General features: G+C 39.2%; 1 protein-coding gene across 1 annotated transcript; it reads left to right on the top strand.

The window, feature by feature from the left end:
- The first annotated feature begins 399 nt into the window (after positions 1–399).
- On the top strand, positions 400–20,278 carry hoga1 (4-hydroxy-2-oxoglutarate aldolase 1). Its single transcript, XM_061049369.1, has 7 exons — positions 400–1,020; positions 1,814–1,942; positions 3,317–3,444; positions 4,857–4,991; positions 13,695–13,791; positions 18,011–18,144; positions 19,522–20,278. The coding sequence occupies exons 1-7, from the start codon at positions 801–803 to the stop codon at positions 19,669–19,671; spliced, it is 993 nt and encodes a 330-aa protein (XP_060905352.1). The 5' UTR covers positions 400–800; the 3' UTR covers positions 19,672–20,278.
- Positions 20,279–24,886: the final 4,608 nt, after the last annotated feature.

Below are 24,886 nucleotides of genomic sequence, written 5' to 3'. Positions count from 1 at the left end.
AGTGATAGTGACCTCTTAGGAGCCAAAAAAAACAACACAAAAGAAAAAAAAAAACATTTGTCTGCTTATCCGAAATCAAAGTTACTCAGATATGTATCCCATATTCAGATATCGTTTTTACAAACTAAGATAAGAGTTTTTTTGTTTTGTTTTTTACCATTTTAAAGGGAACATTGCCTGTACAGTATTATAATTTCCTTTTGTAGAGCTCTAACAATTCGACACTTCATTTTCAGATTTTTTTTTCTGTTTGAATCATTTTTGGTCTTTTAGCATGAAAAACAACAAACACCTTTTCTTTGGTTTCAGCAGAGGTCTTTTGGAGTAAAGACCCACTGAACCTCCTGTCCTTCCTGGGACAAACTTGTGGGTGATGATCCCTTCCTGCTGCTGGGCGGAGCTTCTGATGCCTTCAACGTAGGCAAACAAAATCAACATCGCCTGGTTCTACAGTAAATGTACAGTTTTAAGTTTCCTGACAGTAGAACTAATAAGTATTGTTTTAAATAACATTTACAGTCATGCAGGTCAATGAGGAAATATTACGAAATGAACCTGTCCGAGTTGAAACTATGGTTGAAACACGCTGAACACTCGCTACGGATTATAAAGCTGGCCTCTGAACGAGTCACTAAAGTGAACACTTTTGGACACTTTCAAAGTTGGTCGTATATCCTAAAATCTGGTGAACATTTACAGAAGAAGGTTAGTGATTAACAGTCGTCCTGTGCTGCAAACAGCTGCACAGAGTCCCAGCTTTAGAGACAGCGAGCACCTCGTCGGTCACTGCCCGCTTCACAATGCTCTGCGTGCGGACATGGAGAGCTCTGAGCCCCCGGTGCAGGAGCGGAGCTCACCTGACAGCAGCATGGAAACAAACCCAGAACTTCTCATCTGCTGCCAGGCTGGACCTGAGCGGGATCTACCCGCCCATTGGCACCCCGTTTACCGACAAAGAGGACGTGGACTACCAGAAACTGGAGGAAAACCTGCAGCAATATGCCAAGATACCATTCAAAGGTAAGACATGTTTCACACTTTTAAGTTAAAAAAAAAAAGCAGTGGAGTTTAGGTGTTCCGCAGTCTAAAGTGATTGGGTCATTTAAAGGGATAAAGATGATCCACGTTAGGGAAAGTAGAGCTAAATAACATGGTTTATTAAAGCAGAGAGGGAATACATATGTGTCACTCTGATAGGCTATACAACTGGAAAACTCTCAAGAAGTTAAATTTAACACGTGAACAAATCCTTGCTAAACCTGCTTTTTGTCAGTCAATGATCAGTCTGCAGTACCTGCTCAGTTAGGGACCTAACTCAGAGAGGACGAAGTTCAACACGGGGAAAAAAAGGAAAATCCCCTTGTTTTGCAGGTGTTTATCGCCATCTAGTGGTTTCCCATTGCTATTACACCAGATTTTTAAAGTCACTGCATTAAAGATAGACTGCCTACTTATGGTATTGCTGCTAACTTTAAGTGATAATACAAATTTACATGTTGGCCGTAATCCTTGTGAATAGTTATTATGGCTTACTGGCTGTAATCAAGTGTAAAGTGTGAATTATTATTCACACAGTTTGTATTACCTACAGGTACAACTTTGTGCTTTGTGTGTTAAAGAAAATGTGGCTTCCCATTGTCACGACAAGCAAAGTGTACGATGATGCACAAAAGCCTCTCTGGACTCTTTTCAGAGGTAGTACTGTCTAAAATGTGCGGCCATCAGGCAGACAGACACGAGGAGATAACTTGACCTTCTCTAAAGATAAAAGGGGGATTTAAAGGCAAACAAAATACTGTGTGTTGTGTTGCAGGTCTGGTGGTCCAGGGCTCTAACGGAGAGTACCCGTACCTGACAGAAGAAGAGCGGGTGGAGGTAGTGAGGGCCGTCAGGCGATCGCTGCCTGCAGGAAAACTACTGATGGCCGGATCAGGATGTGAATGTAAGTCTCCAGTACACTTTTAGTATTTACATTAAAAAGACCATCAAGTTCAAAGGTCACCTCTCAAAGTCTGGCTCATGTTATTTTTCCCTTTATTTTATTTTTGATTAAAAAAGACAGACACAATGGATAACAAGAGATTAAAAAAAATGAAACCCAAATAATAAAATGAAAAATACAATATTAAAGACATTATATTATAGATATTCCATGCCTTTAATATTTTTCCCCTTTCACAAATGAAAAACTGAACTTGGAGAAATGGTAAAATGAATAAAATGTGCTAACTGTTTACAGACTGGAAAAAAGCACTTTAAGGATAATGCTGGAAAATTATTTTTGTTTTTACTATTTCGATGTAAAAAGGGAAACAATCTAGTCCAGACTTTGAAGGAAAACCAGGTTTTACTCTTTATCCTCTCGGGGCTTCGGTGTTATGAAAAATCACTGAACTTGCAGGTTGAATTTTGTAGGTTGAGAAGACTAATACTCGTAGCAGCTGATTGTCCGTTGATTCAGACAATGATTAATAAATTGTCTTCCACTTTTACAAGAAAGCTTTGGTCTAATTTCTGTTTTCTAACATTTGCATTTTAAAGACTCTTTTGAGTTTGGCGGACAATTCAGACTCCTGCAGCTGCTTGAAAACACAAAGTGATTCTTCATGCTTTTCCAATCAAGACTTCAGTGACCTTGATTGTAATCTCATCACGATGTCGTCGTGGTGTCATTAGTTTTAAGGCCTTATAATTGAAGTCAAATGGAGTCTGTAACAGGCTGTACAGGAACAAAGAGAGAGGAGAGAGATGTGCATTAACTCGCTCTATAGCTTCTTCCTCCTTTCAGTGATGATAAAAAAAATCCTGCGCCGCTAACGATCAATAATTGCACAAATATTTGCTCAACATATATTAAAGGATCATGAGCGTTTTTGTTATCTGAATAATCCGGTTTTGCTCGGCCTTTATCCCTGAAATAGTGCTGATAGAGAAACTCAGTTACATTCCTGTCTTAAGCGTTTCTCTTCCTACTCTTTACTGCGTGTTCACCGTGTATAATAGCAGCCAAGGTTGTTGTATTTAGCTTCTTGAGTCGCTGGAAGCAGACATATATATATAGTCGATACGGTATACATGGAGGCCTTGGACATGAGGGCACATGCATTATGTGTACATACAGGAGCTTTAGTATACTATAGAAACACATTGAAGAGAGTGAACAAATAAAAACACATGAATCCTCCTGCAGCACTGAGTTCCTCTGAGATTTATGCCTTTGAATGTTTATCTCACTGAGGGTGAGGAAGAAGCTGCAGAAAAAAGTGTGTGTGTTTTGTTACTTCAGTTGTTTCTTCCACATTTTTTCCACATTAAGCAACAAGAGCCACGGTCAAGCTCACGGAGAAGATGGCTGCAGCCGGGGCGGACGCTGCCCTGGTGGTGACACCCTGCTTCTACAAAGGCAAGATGGACAGCCGTGCTCTGGTCCAGCACTTTACCAAGGTCAGCTGACAGTCAGACACACACACACACACGCACACACACAGTCTCTAACATGTCTTGGCTTGAATATATCCTTTAACTTACCAACAGCTGCAAGAGGATCTGCAATGGCTGCACTGTAGTCTCTGTGACAGTATACAAACTTTCACACCACCAGAGTCCATTGACAAATACAGTCATATTACCTAAACCATGGGGGATATTTGTGTACCTCTGCCTTCCACAGATTTGGTATTTTATTGGGTCCAAGCTAACCTTTTAAGCATTATAGTCAAACAGATATATATTTAATAAAAGAACCAATCAGGGCAGGGATAGTAACTCCTTTGTTCTGCATGGTAAAATTGCTGTTTTAGTCAATGGAGTTTGGTGGCTTTGAGATAGTTATTTGTAGTTATAAAAAAGGATCTTACATTAACTAAAGAAAGTCTGTTTTTATAGGGATCCTTACCAAAATGTTGTATATTTAGAATAACAATCTGAACATCAAAGAATTAGATTGCAGCTGCTGGCTGAGGCAATCCTCAAACTGTTTGTACCTCTTAGTGCTTTAAAATGTTATGTAAAAATGGCACAGAATTAAATTTTACCTTTTAAACCATAAGCCAATAAAGATTTGCCAAAATGTTGTCACTGTTCATGTTCAACTCTTGATAATAAACTCCTTCATCTCATCTAATCCACTGCAGCAAAAACAGAGTTCTCTCCAATAGATTGATGACATTTTAGTCAAAGTCTGAAGGCTTTTGAAAAATGAAGAATTAGCTCTAAATGCTGATTTCTTTTTTGTCACTATAAAGTTAATGAGTCTTTGAGTTTTGGTTGAAAAAAATAAACAATTTTAAGGCCCTACTTGGGGCTTTAAAACTATATTGGGCATAGTTTGACAGTTCATTTGACACGGTTTTGTTTTAAACATTTTTAATCAAACCTTAAAATAATGAATAGTGAGTAATATGCAGTTTGTTTTTTCAAACCCATCAAAACATCAGAATACTAAATCACTTGTTAAAGACTCTTTAAAAGATGCAGTAATACATGGAGAGCTGCTGTGAAAAAACAAATATTATAAAGGAGAGCTGGCATCCTGCCATAATATATGAACATGTAGTTGTATATTATTTTTAAGATTATGTTCTAAAAGTGCAGTAAAAATATTTTAAATCTAAAGGAATAATCAGTGTTCAGGAGGAAACTAGAACACGTTTAAGTTTACCAGTAAAACTTTGGAAGACTTGAGAATGAAACGAAAGTTATTGAATTCAGTAATAAAAAAAAAGACTAGCAGAGATATGAGCGTGTCTAAGGATATATCACATATATATCCTTAGACACGTTGATACTATATATATATAATATATATATATGTATATGTGTCTAAGGATATATTCCTGTGTTTTTATTCTCTGCAGGTGGCCGACTGCAGCTTGGTGCCGGTGGTTCTGTACAGTGTGCCGGCTAACACGGGCCTGGAGCTGCCGCTTGACGCTGTGGTTCAGCTGTCTCAGCATCCAAACATTGTCGGCCTGAAAGACAGCGGAGGAGACGTAAGAAATCCTGTTACAATCTCTTTCAACACAACCTGCAGCTTTCAGCGTGCTGCATGGAAACAGAACGTTATATCTGAGTTTGTGATAATTGATGCTAAGATGAGGCAGGATAGAGACAGACTACAAATATCCAGATCATGTATCAGGGCGATTGATTTCCCTGTAAATTGAAGCTTATTTAATATAAACCTGACAAAGCTAAATTGCATCTCATGAGATCAGAAATTGCTGACGGATCGTTTAGCTTAAGCACCCAAACTGGCTGGATTTTAGAAAAAAAAATGCCTTGGGTTGAAATAATTAAGCCAGTTCCATCGCTCACAGTGTTTCCCCTAGGTTTACAGCGTTATTCATTTAATCAAATCTTGATATTTGGAAGTCAAGTGTGAGGATCTTTCAGTTCGTGAGGACTTTGGTGCTGTCTGAAGACAAAGTAGGTAGAATGACATGACGACTTCTGGGTTATCTGGATTTGGTCATCTTTAAAAGTCAGTGTATCTGGTTGATCCTATCCAGTTAATCTGAGAAACAGGAACAGAAGTTAACTGGATTACCAGATCTTGGATAGAAAAAAAAAGATTTCCAAATCCAGACCATTCTCACCCAGATTGAATCCGTCGTACTACCCTGCCCTGGGATTCTTGACCCGTCTGTTTCCCCCAAAGCAATTACCTGTAGACAGCACGATGCAATGTTTTATGGAGTTTTGTTAGAAGTGGGCGGGGCTATATATGGACAGGGTCTATGAATATAATGTAAAGGTATACTGTAGTGTTTCATCGATACACATTCTAGTTTTTTTTTCAAGCTCATTATGAAAATGAAACTTTATTACATTCTTCCTGTAAAAATAAACGTATTAATAATGAAGCCATGTAAATGTAATGGTAGATTGCTCTGTCTCTCATACAGGAGCATAGATAATAAATATCCATCAAATACAGTACAAAGCAGTTTGTTAGACTTTGAGCTGTTCAATATTTATTTAAGCATTACACGATCCCCTTCTACCCCAAACTGACCATGTTGCTCATAACTACTTCGGCCACTAGAGGTCGCAGCCTACCTATAGGGAAATATGGATCATAACAAGCTGTTGCAAAGACAACCAAAGAGGTTGAACTGAAAATGATATTAATTTTTGTACTGTGAAAGCTGTCTGCTGTTTGTGGCTCGATGTTTTTCTTCCACACACAGATTTGAGTTAGTCTCTCCATGTTTTTCCAAAATGGGAAATCTAAGGAAATGACAGTTACAACGTTTATTCAACTAATTATTTGTAAGGACGTTTAATTTGATAACTAAGGGCGCACTTACACTAGTCAATCTGTAATATGCCCAAGAACGTTTTACCCCCAAAGTCCAGTTTGTTTGACTAGTGTGAGTGGTCCGTACCGTCTTCTTCACAGTCTCTTAAGAATACATCTATTACCAGCAAATACTCCATGCAGGACCAGTGAGGGAAAGGTGGAGACGGAGATATTTAGCAAGGCTCATTGTGCATGGATGGAAATAAAAATGTTGTTTTCACATATATTCAAATAACACTAAAAGCCATGCAAGCTTTTCTTTTCAAGGATGGAGTTGAAAAGAAAATCTGTGTAAGCATAATGTAATGCTGCACATTAGTAGAAACAGCACTGCGTTCACGAGTTGATTTGTGCAGCACGTATTCTGAAAACTTGCTGCAAAGTAAATGAGGAAGCTAGAACTAAAAAAGTGTGTGTGTTGAGTGCATGTGTGTGAGTGTGTTTGGTTTTCTCCCGCAGGGGTGAAGACAGGCAGAGTTGTTGAAAAAAAAAAAAAAAAGGAACATCTCTCGACAAACTCTTAAAACCTTCGCGTCTGTGTGGGAAGTGTTTGCAAGAAGTTGCAAATGGATTTCTGATTTGGGAAATAACATGTTTGTCCACTCGCCGGGAGACGGGAGCGTGGGAGGAGTTCAAGCACGGAGCGGCCCGGCTCAAATGTAGGCGTGAAAAGGCCAAACACAGAAAACAAAGGGTGAAGGGTCAATTTGAGGGAGGCAGACAAGTTGCACAAAGATTATTCAGAAGATGAGTGGAAAACACATCAGCCACATCCTGCTATTTTAGAAATGTCTCCCATTTGAAGCATTGATGGTCTTAGCTGGAATTGAATCTCGTTAAAACTGAAAGTAGATGTGAAAAGGGTTTTCAGGAACTGGAGGACATGTTAGCAGAAAATAAAAAGGTGTTTTTTGGTTGTCCATGTTGAAAGGCTTCTTCATAGTTATTTTCTTTTTTACTTTCAACAAACAGTTTTACTGTGCATACGGCAGCAGACAACTCAGACTAGACCACAAAGTGTTTATGCCACCAGAAGGTCAATTTCATCAGAGTCTACTGTCCTGTTGATTGATAGCCTGCTGGCATTTTGCTACATTTGAACTTTTTATTAGTTTTGAACTATACAAAGGTTTCTGAGTTTGTTAACAGTCCAAAGAAGAACTGTATGTTTGCAAGAATATCTAGCTTGTCTAAGCTTGGCATCTACCCAGGATATCCAAATGGATGAAAACAACACAAACAAAGCTGAGAGCTTAAAGTCACTCTGCTAAACAAACAGCTACAACACACTCTTCTGTCAGTCAAATCAGCTCCTTATAATGCCTCATTTTGTAAAACTCTTAACACTTTCATTTATTCAAAACAGCTGATTAAAAAAACTAGACTGTAAAAGTTGACATTTGAATATTGGACCTAAGGGGGGGATCCTTGTCTTTTGCAGTCAGCCTGAAGTGGACACTCGGGGAAATGCAGTTTTTGCACTTCTGTGTTGGCTTTATTTTTAAGCGCCAGAGTTTGGTGCTTTGGCAAAATGAGTGAGAGACTGCAGAGATTTCATTAATATGTCAATGATCCACTTTCACGTCTTTCAAACAGTCCAACTGTCAAGTTGCTATGAAATCTGAACTGAATGACCTGAATATCCAGACTTGCATGCGTCTATGTGTCTTTTCTGTCTGAACTTCTTTTAAATCAACCAGTACGAATACAATATTGGGGAAATCACTTTTTATTTCTTTAAATCGTTAAATCAACATGATATTGTGATGCTGATGAAAGTTTGAATCGTGAGACGTTAGTCCACCAAACATCTTTCCAGCACTTAATCTGATCTCCTTCAAATATGAAAGTCAAAGAGAAATAGATTCAATCATTTCACTCATCCATACAGCTGCCATTTGCTGCTTTAACATGACTCCTTTCATGAATCATTCAAATGTCTTTTCATCTCTCCTAATCTTCTTAAATCAGAATCCTCATGCCACACACTCAACTTGGCTGTTTTTACTTTTTGTGCTTTGAGCCTTCCCTCCTCATCACAGTGATTTAATTCAGACTGTATGTTCAATCCAAACAATTAAGGCCTCTTAAGTGAAATAATTAAAACGCCCACTACCCAGAGAGCCAGGAACATTTATAGTTACGTCTCAACAGCTCACGCTTGATAGATAGTCACACACTTAACTGTGACATGACGAGACTTAAACTAACGCTGCCATTTTTTCCTCAACTGTCAATAAAACTTAGCCCTGATTAGCAAGAAAAGCTTAATGAAGTTTAAGCCTCCATTTTCCCAGCATGCTCTGTCAGACTAATTACCATTCTGTCAACTTTTGAAATGACAGTTTTAATTTTAAGGCTGTGTAGAAACAGATGCGCTGCATTTTTTATTGAATTAGAATAGAAGAGCCTGTACAACATAAAATATTTAAAATAATCGCTCAGTTGCATATTAAGTTATCATTTTCACACGAGGTAAGTGATAACATAATTCAGTGTCAAAAAATTGTTTAAGTCTCTGGAAACCCAAATTCACAGCAGCATTCTGACTGTTTAATGAATAAACTAATGTGTATGATGGTAAGCATCTCAAAAGTACTATAAATTCATTTCACTCAAAATGTTGTCATTTCAGTTTCTGTAAACTCTCCTGATATAGTTTGAGTTTACTCGAGCTTTGATATTTTTTATTTAATTAATTAAGAGATTAAAGGAAAGGTCTCTATGTTATTATCATCCACAGGCCATTGTCAAACATGGATAGTTATCATCTACAGTGGATGTTTCTTTTCCCCCAGCCCACATCTCTGCACACTTTCATGTGGGACTTACTCAGAGTTCATTGCAAACTTGATGACGTGAAGAAAGTGATCGTACCGCCCCCCATATTTGCACTGTTCTTGGGGTAATCTTGTTGTCTTTATGGGAAAGGACATCTGAAGAGAAACAGGAAATGTTGGGAAGAGAGTGCTCAGACGCGCTTCATAAAACAAATATAAATATAGACGTAATGACGGCTGATCAGTTACGGTGCTTTTGTGAAAACACAATCTGAAAGCACCATGACCATGAACTACATTGGCAGGTAGACGTTGCTGTGCCATGCCTTCACAATCTTGATTTTTTTATCTAAATGGCTAACTGAGTGATTTTTGATGAAGTTTTCTAATGTTAACAAGGGCATTTTGTCACTCAGATTTTAAAGTCATGTCTTGGAAGTTTATTGATAAAAATCCACCCTGATCCTACATTTAGCATTTTAAACCCCTCTATAGCCACGTTTCCTCTTAGTGGTCAGGTTTGGTTCAGTGTAGTTTGGTACGGAGTACCATATACGGTTGATCTTGCTTGCGTTAGTCAAGCGTACCCTTACACATCACTAAATCACAGTGGCGTGACATAGTGTGGACAGCGAATAAAATGAAGAATGAGATGAAGAATATGACACAGTAAACAAAAATAAATGATGCCCTTATTACCGCTGTCGCACAGTAAGTAAAGATTATTTTTCACCAATCAGCGGACTTCAGTGTGTCTAGCTCTAACCTTTAGGGTCAGATCAGTATGCTTGGCACCCCAACAGAAGGGTACAAAAAAATAGGACAGTACGGATCAGTAGTTTTGGTACCATTCTCAACTTTTGACAGTGGAAACGCCAATTATTTCTGCCTTGCTCAGAACAGGCTGTTTCTACGTCTTTAAATGAAAATGAGCTGTGTTTGACCACGCCCCTTTCTGTAAGGGTCTGTGGTTTGGGCTTTCTCGCACCATGCCCTTTTTGTTTACAGTTGAAAGGCGGCCTCAGAGGGCAGAACAAACACCAATCTGTGGGAGTGTCACCCACCTTGGGAAGGGGTTACTTCCCTTTGTGATGTCATGATGGGAAATCTCTTAACCGACTGTTTGAGCTCACATTTTCTGAAAAGTGGAGCAGACAAAAGACGGAGAGTTTGGATTTTTATGTTTTATGTGGACCGACTAGGGACACATAATAGAGTTAGAAAAACATGTTTATGTGTATTTTGCACAATATATGACCTTTAATGGATGCTAAATGAAAATCAACCTTGTATATATTTATTCTAAAGGTGTTATTTAATCATTTCACGTTTTCAAATAAAGAGAAGTTGTTGAAGAAAACACAATTTTGTATGAATTTGTCAAGAAGTATGATCTCTGGTTGGCTATATATTTGATACGTATATATAATTTCACTCCCACACAGTGAGTTTCTTTATCCATTGCCTGTTTTGCTGTTCTGCACCAACTTTAGCCTACTTCTAAAGGCAACAACTTGTTTAGTAATAGAGATGCAGTTCTGAACTGAAATGATGACTTTGGTCAGTGCTTCTGTTGTCTTCTTATCCTTCAGGATGATAATGGACATGGGTGCACATGCATGTCATGGTCTGAATGTGTGAAAGGAACCTGATCGAGTGTTTCAGGTCTTCTTTCGGCGACAGTTAAGAAGCAAAAGAACAGAGTTATATAAGCTTCTTCAGTGAATGAACAGATCATGTAGGGTTCATTATTTCTTTTAACAGTCATAAAAATGTTAACAAGAATAAACCGTGTTAACATTTATCAAGTAAGTATTCTATCTCAAAGTGTTGAGTGGTCGTTGAATTGGGTAAGAATGATAAGTTCCTACTGATATCCAGCGCATACCGAATTGTATTGAATTAGCAAATGTGTGCATGTGTCCTGATGACTGTTTTTTGGGCCAATTCTGACAGATTAGACTGACAGGAAACTTTCAGATGGAAACAATCAGGTAAACCGTGTCCCTGTTGTGATGGTTGCTGGGGGAGAATGTCTCATTAATGGAATCTAATGATTATTTTAGCTGACATGTTTTACCGACGAATGAATGTATTTTGTTATTTTGCTACTGCATCAGAGCTCCGTGAAGTCCAAGTCAAATTTCCCACTGGGACAATAAAGTTAATCTTACTCTTAATCAACTGAAGAGACCTGAGAAAGTGTAGGCTGTTTCAGTGACATCAGGTGGAGTATAGGCTGAGGAAGCAGAAATCCAAATATCAGAGAGCCTAAGCCATCTGCCACTCTTGGTTGCTTTACGTTTTTTAAATAATTATTATAAACTGTAAAATTCCACTTAGTAGTGATTTTCACTACTTAAGATTTCAGAATGCATCCCATGAAGTCGGGAAATCTTAACACTGATTGGCTTTTGTGACATGTAACTACGTTTACATGCACACCATATTCCTGTATTAATCGGAATAATGACAATATTCTGATTGCGTAGGAGTCATGTAAACACCTTATTCCAATTGTCATAACCCGATTAAGCTCATTTTCCGATTATTAAAAACCGGAATAAGACCCCTGGCATAAGCCTGTATCAACCCGAATATTGGGTCATGTAAACGCGTTAGTCGGAATATGCTCCTGAATATGCTACTTCAAGGATTTGTTTACTTCTGCGCATGTTCAACATGGCGAGAAACATGCAAAAGACCTTCCACTTTTGGGACGAGGAGGAGACAAATTTACTACTACTACTACTTCTACTCGCTCCCAGCAGTCCTCGCTGTGAACTTTCATCCATAGTCTCCGCAGGGCTCCTGTTGGTATCCATGGCGTAACGCGTAGAGCTCCATTTCCCATTTCCTCGCGTTCTTGTCGTCCACGGTTGAGGGGGTGAATGAGAACGAGTGTTCCAGTCACACTTTGATGGAGAAGTGATAAGAATATTACACAGTATCGCGAAAAGCAAGCATCTTGGACTATTTGGTGGAAAGGCCAATACAGTGCGTGCGAAAAGAACACCCCTAGATGAAGTCTTGTCATGACGCTACTACTACTACTACTACTACTACTACTACTACTACTACTACTACTACTACTACTACGGTTTATTCGGAATATGCTGATTAAAATGTAAACGGGAATATTCCAGTAGATCAGCACTCTGCAGAGCATGTAAACACCTTTTTCGGAATATTGCCTTAACCAGAATATGGACCAGGAAAATGGTGTGCATGTAAACGTAGTCATTAGAGTCAAGCAGATTTTGTTCGTAGAGTTGAATTTAAAAAAAAATCTAGAACGGATTGTTAGCTGCACCTGCATGCAGATATACTGTATGTTTATAGAGTTTAATAAATACATGTCAGATTGGTGTCAGGATGTCATTATGCCGGATTAAGTTCTGTCTGCTCTTGCTCTCCATACAGACTGTTTTCCCTGCATACAGTAGAGCCTGCTGATACATGATTGGTCAATAATACTCCAACTACAAACATACTGCAAACAGAAACTAGAGCACTTGTTATAGTGAGAACCCAGACCCCTGTCATGTTGTAGGTTTTCACGTAGAACCTGAAAATACAGATTCATTTCAAACTATAATGCTTTTCATTACCTAATATTTTTCCTACTGAAGTGAGATATGGCATGGTGTTACCCTGAAGCAACAAAAAGATATCATCCTGTTGGTTGTCAGGACGCTATTTTTAGACTCTACTTTTAGTGGAAGGTTGGGTTTCCACGCTCTCATGCTGAACACTGAAGGCTAATGACAATAATGAGACTTAAAAAAAGAAAGTAATGAGTGTTTTTCTGTCAGAGGGGCAGACAGTACTCTCACTGCGATGTTATTTTCCCACTGGGGAGATTCATCAAAATAGCCAGCCTGAGCTTTCAGAAGACCAGCAGGAGCTCCTGAAACCTGATTGAGTGACTGATCAATTACAGTCCTGTGTGTTTGAAATGACTGATATGGGGAAACTGATTGACACTTGGGCGGTTAAAAATAGACCTTCCCTGGCAGCAGTGATGGAGACAGAAGCCGGAGGCTGCAGGTTCTTTTTTTTCCCTGTGGAGTTTTCAGCTTCATGTGCTGAGCAGCTGCAGAGTCGTCTCACGTTCTTCTTTGTACATTTCAGGTTTATTTGGATTCGGCGCTTCATATCTGGATTGACAAAAGAGATTTAAAAGAGGCAAAACAAAATAGAGAGATTATCAATTATTCATGAGCCTTCCCCATCCTCCTCCTCCTCTGTTTGAAGCTTATTCCCTTTTATTTCTCACATGGGACTTGTCTTTTTTCTTTCTCTCTCTCTCTCTCTCTCTCTCTCTTCTTCTTCTTCTTCTTCTTCTTTCTTCTTCTGTTTGGGATCTTGAACAACCCATCCCCCACCAACCCAAAAAGCATGTGAAGAGTCCATGCTCGTCTCAATCTGAGCGATTTGTTTACCTTGTGAGATGTTGGCTTTGTCGTCTTATTTCTCCTGTGAAAGCCTCTCCTGGGATAAAATAAACGACAGCAGTTATTAATCCTGACAGCAGGGAGGAGTGACGAATATGAAACATTTCTATTTTTTTTTTTTTACCTACCTCTCTCTCTCTCTCTGTTCCTCAGATCACACGGATTGGCCTGATTGTTCACAAAACCAAAACGCAGGATTTCCAGGTGCTGGCGGGCTCAGCAGGGTTTCTCATGGCCGCTTATTCTGTTGGTAAGAAGCCATTAAAACACCCAAGGCTGTAATCTTCTGTTTCCCTTTCTCCTCTAAAATAGTTGAGTTTTTGGGGGGTTTTTGGTATTTATGTAATTTATGGTCCTTATTGCATAATTACAAGTGTTAAAAAAACATCCACATAACTCATGAATTCATTTTTTTGTTTGTTTTGATAACTGGTCAAAAGCTCTCAGAAGCCCCCATCCATTCCTTTGATGTAACCATCGACTGTATATAAAGATGGACAGCTTGTCTTCATTCCCATTTGTTGTATAAATGTGGGCACTGACAATTTGCACACTTTCTAACCAAAGCACACGTTTAATTTGCTGATAAAACGGCAACGATCAATCAGGTCAGTACAGGCTACAGCAGACGGTCATGGAACTTTCCTTGACTGCTGTGTTAGTCCATGTTACGTCTCTTCCCAGCGTTCCTCCTCTACTCTGTTAATCTAAAGCACACAGCACCTCATTTGTCAACAAAGCTGTCAATCACCGTGATGTCAAACTCCATTGTATGTCATCCATCTTTTTATACATTCTGTGATTTACACAAAATAGAAAGAGTTCAAATGATCCCGTCAAGTTCAAGAACTAGTGGAGTTGGTGGACAAAAATGAAGTACCTGATGCTACTTGTGTAATAGCTTTTTTTTAAGCAATAACACACTGGAAGTTATGCAGTTATGCTAAATATTAGCACGCTGTGATAATCTCTGGGATTCAACCTGCTTCTGTCCGAGTCACAGCAATGCTGATATTCAGTACAACGTCAATCCCTTTTTCTTAACCTTAGCACAGAGACTGAAAAATGTACACAAGAGGACATTTCTTGTCCAATGTGAATTGCATGGCCATTTGTATTTCTTACCTTTTTTTCTTTTCTGTTTAAAGAGCTTTTCCTCTGATTAAAAAAAAAGTTTGGACTGTTCTGTCTTTTATTTTGATCTTCTCAAGGTTCAGTAGAGTTTCCTCCTTCCTGCAGGGATACATGTGATCTTACATGTTAAAGTTACGGTAAAAAAGAAACTCAGCAGTCTTTTCAGCAGCGTTATGAAAATGATGGCTTCTTAGTATGATGGCCACGTACAGTGTACAACAAGCCTGGATTAGATAACACATTCATGGATCACTTTCAATATGATGCTGTGGAACCTAATGAGTCATGTTTTCCCAGTGCAACTCACACACACACACACACACACACACACACACACACACACACACACACACACACTGACACAGCTCTCTGATCTCTGCTCCCTGACATGTTCTCATCTCCATAACTGAAATAGGGGATTAATTGGCTGTGTGTGTGTGTGTGTGTATGTGTGTGTGAGCAAGGTAAAGCTGACTGATTGATATGATAATGAGTTCATGCTGGGAGTCTGTGTTCAAGTATCAATACAGACTGCAGCAGAACGAAGTCATTCGCCCTCGTACTTCCATATTGCATCCGTAACGTCAGAATACTCGTGTCCCAGTGTCAATTCACATCGCTACACAGCACTGTGGCACGCCGAGAGGAGCTCGAGAAGCATGGCGTGTGTGCACATAGCAGGGGCTCCACATACACACATACTCAGGCATGCACACACACACACACACATAGTGCTGTTCTGCCTCGCCAGCTCGTTCCTTTACACCTCTATCAGCACCTCCAGTGGCCGATCAGCAGTGGAACAACTTTGCCCCCCATTCTGTAACCGTGTGTTACATGCTGCTCCAGGTCTAATAGTGTTATGTCTTCAAATGGCAGTCCGTAACGGCCAAATGTCCAAAGTCTTGTTCCCAACAGCTCACTACATTGATGCTGAAAGCACATTTTCACAATTGTTGGCAGGAGTTTACTAGTTATAACTTAGCAGAAGCCAACGCTTTAGAGCGATCATTTAACATTGTATTTTGTAACTCACCATCTAGCAACAAACCGACATGAAATATTCCGATTCTGCTTCCTCCTCTGATTCTTGCTCAGACAACTCGAACAAACGGATGTAGGAAGCGGCACATTGTTGCATTCACCATAGTTGTGAGGGTCCAAGGCAGACATCTATCAAATCCTCATTGGCACACATAAACTTTATAAAAAAGATGGACGAAACGGCAGCTCCCCAAAAGTTAGCCAAAACATTTGGAGCTCCCTGATATACACAATAATAAATACACAATATCAAAACCCATCGTGTATAGTCTACTAGAAACAGTTGTAAATACGCTGTCAATTCTTTGTCCACAATATCCCGCAGTAACACACATTAATGTGTTGAGTCTCCATTTAACACTTCACATCACATTCACTCAGGCTCACTTTAGCACTACAATTTTCTTGTGAAATAGTTTGAATTAAGAGGTGTTACATTTGCTGTAGAGGATAAACTGTCAAAATATGTACTATAATGAGCTACTGTATGTCATTTTGTAAAAAAATGATTGTTGGAGTCTCCGTGGGATTTTTTTCATCACACAGAGATTGGCTTAAAAAAAGTTCAAAAGACTGCTCTAATAAGTAAAATGAGATGATTTTGTATAGTTTTTTTTATAGACATGAAAGCTTAGAGAGATTCATAACTTTAAAATCGTTTGTCCATTTTGAAAATGTCAAGGCAAAGTTCCTGTAGCTTTAAAGATGTCATTGATAATAAAAAACTGTGTGTTGTTTGAGATATATTCCTCTTGCTTCTGGATCTAAATTCAACCTTAGTTCCTGCCCATTTCTGGACATTTTGAATCATATGCTGTCTCTGCTTCTGAGCGGGCACTCCCAGAGCAGTGAGGAGGTGGAGCCACTCACCTGTCAGTCGGCAGTGTTTGGTAAGCTGCTGTCAGCTGTGTGATGTGAGCGACGGCGGCCACAGAAGCATAAATCAGACAGAAAAAAATCCTCCCATCAGCCGCCGCCGGCTCGTCTATCAACACCATCAACAACTCCAAGGCCGCGAACGGAGGCTGCCACTCTCTTCCTCTCCTCCACCAACAGACACAGACAATGAGGTGTCACACTGAGAGGCCATGATATCTTGTTGCCTGGGAAAATGTATGTGTACCCAGCTCTGTAAATAAAAGAGAGACATCATGAGAAGCACTGCTGCCTGCTGAACTGTCAGCAGAGGAAAATAGCAAAATGGAAGGCGGGACTCTAAAAAGGATGACAGTTAATCATTTATTTCTGCATTTTGACAGCTGAAATGTAAAACCAGAGCAGTGATGGATGGATTTATGTAAGAGAAATATATGTCCAGCTTACCATCAGGAAGAGAATGCACATTAGTCCTTTCTGTTACGTTTTATCCTCGCTTGTTTGAACATTGAATCTGTCAGTGTGGAAGCTGGAGGATGAAATGCTCAGACCTCAAACTGGAGTGATCTTGTAGTTTCCTGTCCTGCATTTTAATGTTTTAGCACATTGTGCATGATTGGTAATAATATTCTAATCTAAACACTCAGTGCGTGAGTGATTGCACACAGGGAACTGTTCTTATGAGACTCTGCAGGCCACCTCTTCACACTTATCAACGGCATGAATTACACAGCCAACTGCAAAGAGCTGGACCATGAGTAATCTTTAGTTAATTGTCAAGCTAAATGGTACGATTATTAGGAACCAGGCAAACAGGAGAGGTGTCATATTCATGAATCGTTCATGTCACTCATGTTCCTGTGTTTTGACAAACCTCTAAAAAGTTAAGGTTGCAGTGTTACTTTTGGATTTAGGCCTTTTTTTTTCTTAATCATTATTTTTTTTTTTATTTACACTCAAAATGTCTATTAATTTTATTGTTCTTTGTGGTCACCTTAAAGAAACATTTTACAGATTTGATTGGTTTTCATGAAATTCATTGACTAGATGGATACAGCTGTCACTATGGCCAAAGTACAAGAAATGATCAGTGACTACAGTAATAATGACCCCCTCCCTATTAACAAAAATGTATTATTAGATTTTGCACTTCATTAACATTATTACTGCCATTTGATTGTAAGCATGTTATTTAGCATTCTAAAATGTGTAGACAGATGCCAGTGTTGCTTGCTCTTTTCCTTCTTTAAATAGAAAGTATAGTCAAAGGAGAGGGGTTGACGTTTTAGAAAGTCAAGAACACATTTCATTCTGTGACAGCATCTTATTGTTTCAGGTAAGCACAGAAAAAGAAAAGAAAAGAGAAAGAAAATGAGTGAATTGATCCTTTAACAGTCCTTGTGATCTGTGTGTAGGTGCGGTTGGTGGAGTGTGTGCGCTGGCTAATGTGCTCGGTCGGGAGCTGTGTGAGTTGGAGCGTCTGTGTGTGTCCGGCTGTTGGGAGGAAGCCAGAGCCCTGCAGCAACGCCTCATCGAGCCCAACGCCGCCGTGAGTACCATCTGCTGTGCAGTGGACACTTTTATCCACCGCCCAACCCAAACTCATCTGAGACAAACTCACACTCATAGTGACAGACTGGATAAATAATATCAAGTGGTAGCATTAAACCCCTATGGCCAAAGACACACGAGACAAACCATAATAGTTTTGGGCTAAAAAATGATGTGTACACCATTTGTAAATACCAACCCGGTAAAACGAAATACAACTCCTGACTTAAAACCATTCATATTGATTTAAATATTATATTACATTTTATCTATGTCTAATAAGTAAGTAGTAACTACAAAATGAAGTGACAAAATTCAGATTCAACCTCTGAGATCAAATTATAAAGGCAACAATGAAGTGCTATAAAACTACAGTACCCTGAGTGTCCACTTGAGGCTGACATCCAAAGTGAGTCAATCCCCATTATGTTCCATATTTAAAGCCCAACTTTACAGCAAAAATAAACACGTTTACAGCCTTTACAGAAAACATTTATTTGATGTGTATAGCTCATTTCTTTATTCGTGACAACTGTTCTGCAGGGTTTTTTTTTTTCCAACTCATTTGTTTAAATAAAAAAATAACTTTTAACTATTAACTTGGGTGAATAAACTACCCGTAACAGGTTTATTAGTTTAGCTTGTTTACTCTCCATTTAGCCAGTTAATTAAATAGACTGCTAGTGACTTGTCCTAACTGTTACCACTCACCTGCTCCACCCTCTGGTCCAATAATGACCACGTTTGGCTTTAAAAAAATAAACAAGATGGCAATACAATGCCTGACTGTAGGCCCAACAACTGAGGTAACTGTATACAGTCTACAGACAAGCTGTAATACTTACAGTTCAAATTAAATACAACAACATAAAATATACAAGTTTAGCTTGATTATAGACAAATTGTTCTAGCTTTTACACAACAGAATCTGAGGTTTAAAAGACGGAAACAAGCAGTCAGAACTGCTTACATGGATATAAAGAGTGTTCATTTTTCAAATTGGAGCTCTGAGTTAACTTCTACCAAGTGAGCAGAGCGCCGGCACTTAGCAACACACCGAGGTTAGAATGTCAGAGCGCTGCCTCTTCTCCGAGCTGCTCGGAGCCTGAGTGAGATGTGTGAGGAGACAGCATTGAACAATTAGCTTCAGGCTACAAATGTGTCTGCTCAGGTGTGTTAAATGTCACTGCCCTGACCACATCCACACTCTAGGCGTACACCTCCACATTCTGCAGCATGGAAACACAAGCTCACTGGTATAATGACGCAAGACACCAACGAGACGCAGCAGCCAACTAACAAAACTAATAGATTTGAATGATTTAAAGGATGTTTAGGGGTACACGGAGACTGATTGGGGTCTTTGTGTTTGAAGGTAACAAGGAAGTTGGGAGTCCCCGCCCTCAAGCAGGCAATGGAGTGGTTTGGTTTCCATGGCGGCGCCTGTCGTTCACCTCTGCAGCCGCTCACAGAGGCCGAGACTCAGCAGCTGAGGCGGGACTTTTCCTCAAACGGCTGGCTTTGAGGGGACCCTCAAAGAGTGTGTGAATGTGTGTGCTTGTCTGTGTGTGGGTGTGTTTGGCTTCACCTTATCTGGAACCTTTTACCTATAGACTAAATCTTATCAGTGATATGGCAAATAAAAAGAGGACACACTGCAAAAATGAACGCGTAAAAAAATATCCAAAAAACCAAAGTTATTTTTAAAATGTATTTTAGACAAACATGTAAATTCAACTCAAACTTACAACATGTATTTAACTATGTAAAAGAGCATTGCCAAGCAGACCTACACATACCATACAACTTTTCAGTCACAAAAATCTTCAATCAAAACTTTAATTACTTTAAGTTAACATAACAAATGTTAACATTTACAGAGTGATTGATGGGTCAATCAGTCACAGCAGGTCAGTAAGTTCACTCTGCTGAAGGTCTAAAGAAGTTTGTCTGGTGAGATGTGACTGTTTGGATGGAATTGTTGTAGCAAAGACGTTAGCTAAGCAGCATAGTTCATATAACACGTTTAATGTGTTTGACTGAAATTCTTCCACGCTTACAACGTTACATTGAATCTTAAACACTTTTTATTTACTGTCTACTTAATTCTAAAATAAATCACTGTCATACCATTGTTTGGTTTTCTGTTCAACCCTAGGAGTGCAGTTGTAAAATTGAGTTCACCTACAAAGTTAGAAGAGCACATTCTGTTTAAGCACTCGTTTTTCACAATAAAATTAGTTTTTATTGTGAAGTTAATTTTTATTTTAGTTTTTTGTCTTTCTTTAAATCTGTATGCATACAGATTCTGTTTTGGTTGAGATGTTGTCAGAGTTATATGAAGACATAGGAAGGAAATCTCATTGCTGTTATTATTTTAATGGAGGCGATTGGACGGAGCTAATGATTGAAATCTTATTTGGCTTATGCTACACCCTTCTGGCAGTTTTCATAAAAAAAACCAAAAAAAAAACAGGTAATATTTCTCCTTTACAAACACTGAGGAAAACAACTGATCTTTACAAAAAGTACCACAACACACCAAATACCACTGAATGAGGGATGTTTAACATGGCACTGCCTGGTTGATCCTGTCAGTAGCACAGAAAATAATATATTAATAGAGTACTACACTATGCATTATTATTATTACACTTGCTCTTAAGTGTCAGGGAGTCTATTTTTGAAGAAAATGCATCATCAGCAGACTTACATTAAAGTTCAATAACTATTTAATAAATGATGTGTGGAGTGTACACAACAATTCAGAGAAAGCATTGTGTACACATAAACTAAGATGAGTGATCGATAATGGAACATTGTCTGCACAGTCTACTCTCTGAAAAACACAAATCATTACAGCTTAGCTGAGCAGATAGAAACTGGTTCACTTAAATGTTTGCATTACATTTCCTGTGTGAATTTATAGTTTGTTTCAGACACAAAAAACATATTTATTTCTCGATTACATTACATTTCCTGGAGATGATTTCTCAGACAGAAACTAACTACTGTTTTTTTTTGTTGCAGCTGGGGAGGGCTTGTTCTAAGGTCAAAAACAGATAGATAGATGGATAGTAAGACAGACATGCTAGAATTCCAATTTGTGTTTGGATATTTCAGTGAGAGAAGCTTCACCTGAGCATAAACTGAAACCTACATGTTTATGGGAAATTAGATTCACTATTAATTTGTTTTGCCAGTTCAGCAGGTAAAATGTTTTTGGAGCCTGCATTAGTGTAACAAGTAGTGTTTTGAACATTTCTGCACTTGCCTTCAACTACAGCACAAATCGAGGAAGGACTTTGTATTTATTGTTTGAAGATGTCTTCAGCAAAACCTAAATCTTTCCTTTAAAACATGTTTTTTTTTTGTCAACAGGAGAGGTTGGAGGTTTATTGAGTCTACATTTAAACACAGACCTGATTGATGTCTCCACTGCTAGATCTCAGATCAGACACAGTTCAGCAGGAGGCTGAGCTGCAGGTCACATTCACAGTGTGCAGCAGAATAAACTGCAGGAGCACTCAGATGTGAAAAAAAGTTAAAAGCTGTCATTATAGCTACAATTAAAGCAAAAAGTGGCAGGTAGCCAAGCAATAAGAGCCTTTAGTTTGATTTTTATAGCACTTGCTATGCTTTCATTCAACAATGACTCCAATTTGCACCTTTTTAAACAAGAGAGATTTTCAAAAAGAAACCCTAGATAAAGAAAGGATGCACTGTTTTACTGTGTTCTTAATGTTTGACTGGGACAACGTTCAGGAGAATCCTCAAGGACAGCTGTCATAATACAGCCTTTATGTTGAAAATACCACTTTATTCAGTCACAGTTTCACAATTCTAGCCCTTTATGAACCGAGATTCAAACCTTTTCAAATGATAAACGTTTACAGGCTCTTTCACTTTGGCAGACATTTTGACTTGTCAGATAGTATTAATATTTGCTGTATTTAGCCCAGTTAGCGCACAGGATTCTTAACTTGTATCTTCTATATTACTGGGAACGATTAGGTGTTTTCCTATCAATGTTTTATTTTGACAGAGATCTGAATATAAGTTTTACCAATCAATCATTTTTTTGGATATGACAAACCTGAGAGCAGTCACCTGAGGCATGAGATCTTCAAGATTCTCTTGTTCAGTGTTAGTGAACTTTGCACCCTGATGGGATAGTGATGATGACCCCCATTAACATTAAGAAGATCTCATGCTTCAGGTGACTGCTGTCATTGGATCTTTCCCAAAACTTCACCATATGGCAATAAGTCCCCAAAAAGCCTGTAACTAAGATAATTAATCAAATCAAACATCACAGGCTACGTGAGAATATTGTGTGACAATAGAAGATATTGTTTTGGGGGGAAAAATAGTTGTTTTTATGTTTCAAAAATGCATTCAATATCAACACGTCAACACTAGGCAGGGTAAATCGAAAAAAATTCTCAACTAGACAAACTGACGCAGAGTACTACAACTTCTATCTAGTGAACATGCAAACTATTTGAACTCTGCAACTTTCTTTCTGTTTTCATGGCTGCATGTGTCATTGTGACAGAGCAAGGCTGGCCATAAGTAAGTCAAGTTTATTTATATAGCACTTTTCACAGACAAAGGTCACAAAGTGCTTTACATCAACAAAAAACAACATACCTAATAAAAACATGAACAAAAGAATACTTAACGGACGGCATTATAAAAGCCTGATATAACCAGGAACAATAATTGGCACAGTAAAACTGATCAATGGGTAGACTGGGTGGACCTTGTTATAGGCCTGTCTAAAACATCAACGTTTTGAACTGTTTTTTAAAGACTCAACAGAGTCAGAAAGACGAAGTGAGATGGGCAGGGAATTCCAGAGGACCGGTGCCATGGACTCAAACGCACGATAACTTCACAGTCTTCTGTTGACTTTTCTGTGGTCGCTGTTCAGGAACAAACATTGGATGTCTCTATGATGTTACTCTGTGGACACATCACAAGGGGCTGCATGCTGAGCTGCTGCTCGCTCTTTTGTTGTTTAGACAATCTCTTTGGGTTTGGATTCCCTCAGAGTTAATGCTTCATGAGGCTTTTTTACCTTGCTCCAAAACAAATGTACAGTATAGTTATTAAGACCAGTGGACCAGTTCAAATTGGTCTCATTGGTCTCAAGCCTTTTGCAAGGCTTTGTGGGTTTTGAGCAAAGCTGTGATGTTCTGAACATTTGAACCTTAGAAGACGTTCCAATCACGCACCGATATTAATTCAAACCTTTTGGGACCTTTATTACAAAAACCAAAGAAAATGAATGAAGTCTGTGCAACAGTGAAAACACCTTCAAACCTTTTACCTACGTTGAATCAGATGTTCAAGGACTTCTCACACTATGAGCTGGATTCCTTTCAGTCGTTCATTTGTGAAGTCACTCTCAAAGGGCAACCGTGCTGCTTTGAATTTTTCGCAAAGAAACCAATTCAAAAGGAAAATGTATTGGATATTTTTTGTTTTGAAAAAATGTCCTTTTCCTTTCCTCTATTTATTTAATTAATTAATTATAATTAACATTTTTGCTTTCTCACTGTGAAAACTCTTAGACTTCAATGCCTCCTGAAGGTCAATCACAATAATTTACCAAGTTACCATTGCTGGTCAGTACTCAAAACTTGAATTCCTTAAATAAAAGAAAAAAAAAGTTAATTTGTTTTCTTCTTCTTTGTCTGAGCTGCAGTTTCATCAAGAAGCCACATGGCGGCGACACGCCCCACCGAGCACTTCTTGCTGTGTGTCAAGGGCATCCCTTTGATCTCAATTAGAGGATCTTGCACCCAAAGGGGGGTTGGGGGTGATGCCAGCGCTCTTAGAGGGTATACACACACACACACACACACACACACACACACACACACACACACACACACAGAGGAGGGGGAGAGAGAGTGGGAGGGGGCCATGTTTGTATCTAGCTCCTGCTCCTGGGGCGAACAAATGGCGAGTCAGCAAAAGCTGCCCTCAGCGCTGCAGTGTCACAGAGAGGAGGGTGACGATGACATGAGGAGGACATCCAGTGAGCACACACACACACACACACACTTCCTCTTCTTGCTCCCTCTGCACCTCATCATCCCTCTACACCTGACAGATCCTCGTCCATCTCCTCCTTCCCTCCATCTCTCTCTCTCTCTCTATTCTTCTCTCTCCCTATTTTCTCTTCTCTCTCTCCCCTCTTTCTTTCATTCTCTTTGCACTCTCTCTCCCTCCTTCCTCTCTTGTCATCATCTTTCTATACAGTATCCCTGCCTCTCTCCATCTTCCTTCCTCTCTCTCTTTCTCCTCCCCTTCCTCCTTTTTTTCTCTCTCGTTCCTTCCTCTCTCCCCCTCTCTCAGTCTTTCTCTCTCTTTTTCACCCCTCCCCCATCTTCTTTGTCTCTCCTCTCTGTCTTCCACTCTTTCTCCTCATTGTCTTTCCCCTCTCTCTTTCTCCCCTCGCCTTTGCCTCCCCTCTCTCTCCCGCACTTTTAGTCGCTCCCCCCTTCCTCTTCCCCCCCTCTCTCTCACTTCCTCTTTCTCAGCTCCCCTCTCTCCATGGGTTTTCTTTCTCTCTTCCTCTTTAATTTCTAATTATCTATCTCTCTTTCTCTACCACTCTTCTCTTTCCTCTCCATATTTTATTTTGTATACCTTCATCTCTTTCTCCTCTCTCTCTCTCTCCTCTTTTTCTCTCTCTTTTCTTTACTTGTCTCATTCCTTTCTCTCCC

The sequence above is a fragment of the Labrus mixtus genome, chromosome 2, assembly GCF_963584025.1.
Source record: "Labrus mixtus chromosome 2, fLabMix1.1, whole genome shotgun sequence".
In the NCBI taxonomy this organism is placed as follows: domain Eukaryota; kingdom Metazoa; phylum Chordata; class Actinopteri; order Labriformes; family Labridae; genus Labrus; species Labrus mixtus.
Note: the sequence above shows the minus strand (reverse complement) of the source record. Positions and strands in the feature narration are given on the sequence as shown.

Coding starts and splice junctions, on each gene's coding strand:
- hoga1 (XM_061049369.1), top strand. CDS start 801: ATGCTCTGCGTGCGGACATGGAGAGCTCTGAGCCCCCGGTGCAGGAGC. Junction 1,021..1,813: donor TGCCAAGATACCATTCAAAG/GTAAGACATGTT, acceptor GTTGTGTTGCAG/GTCTGGTGGTCCAGGGCTCT. Junction 3,445..4,856: donor TGGTCCAGCACTTTACCAAG/GTCAGCTGACAG, acceptor TATTCTCTGCAG/GTGGCCGACTGCAGCTTGGT.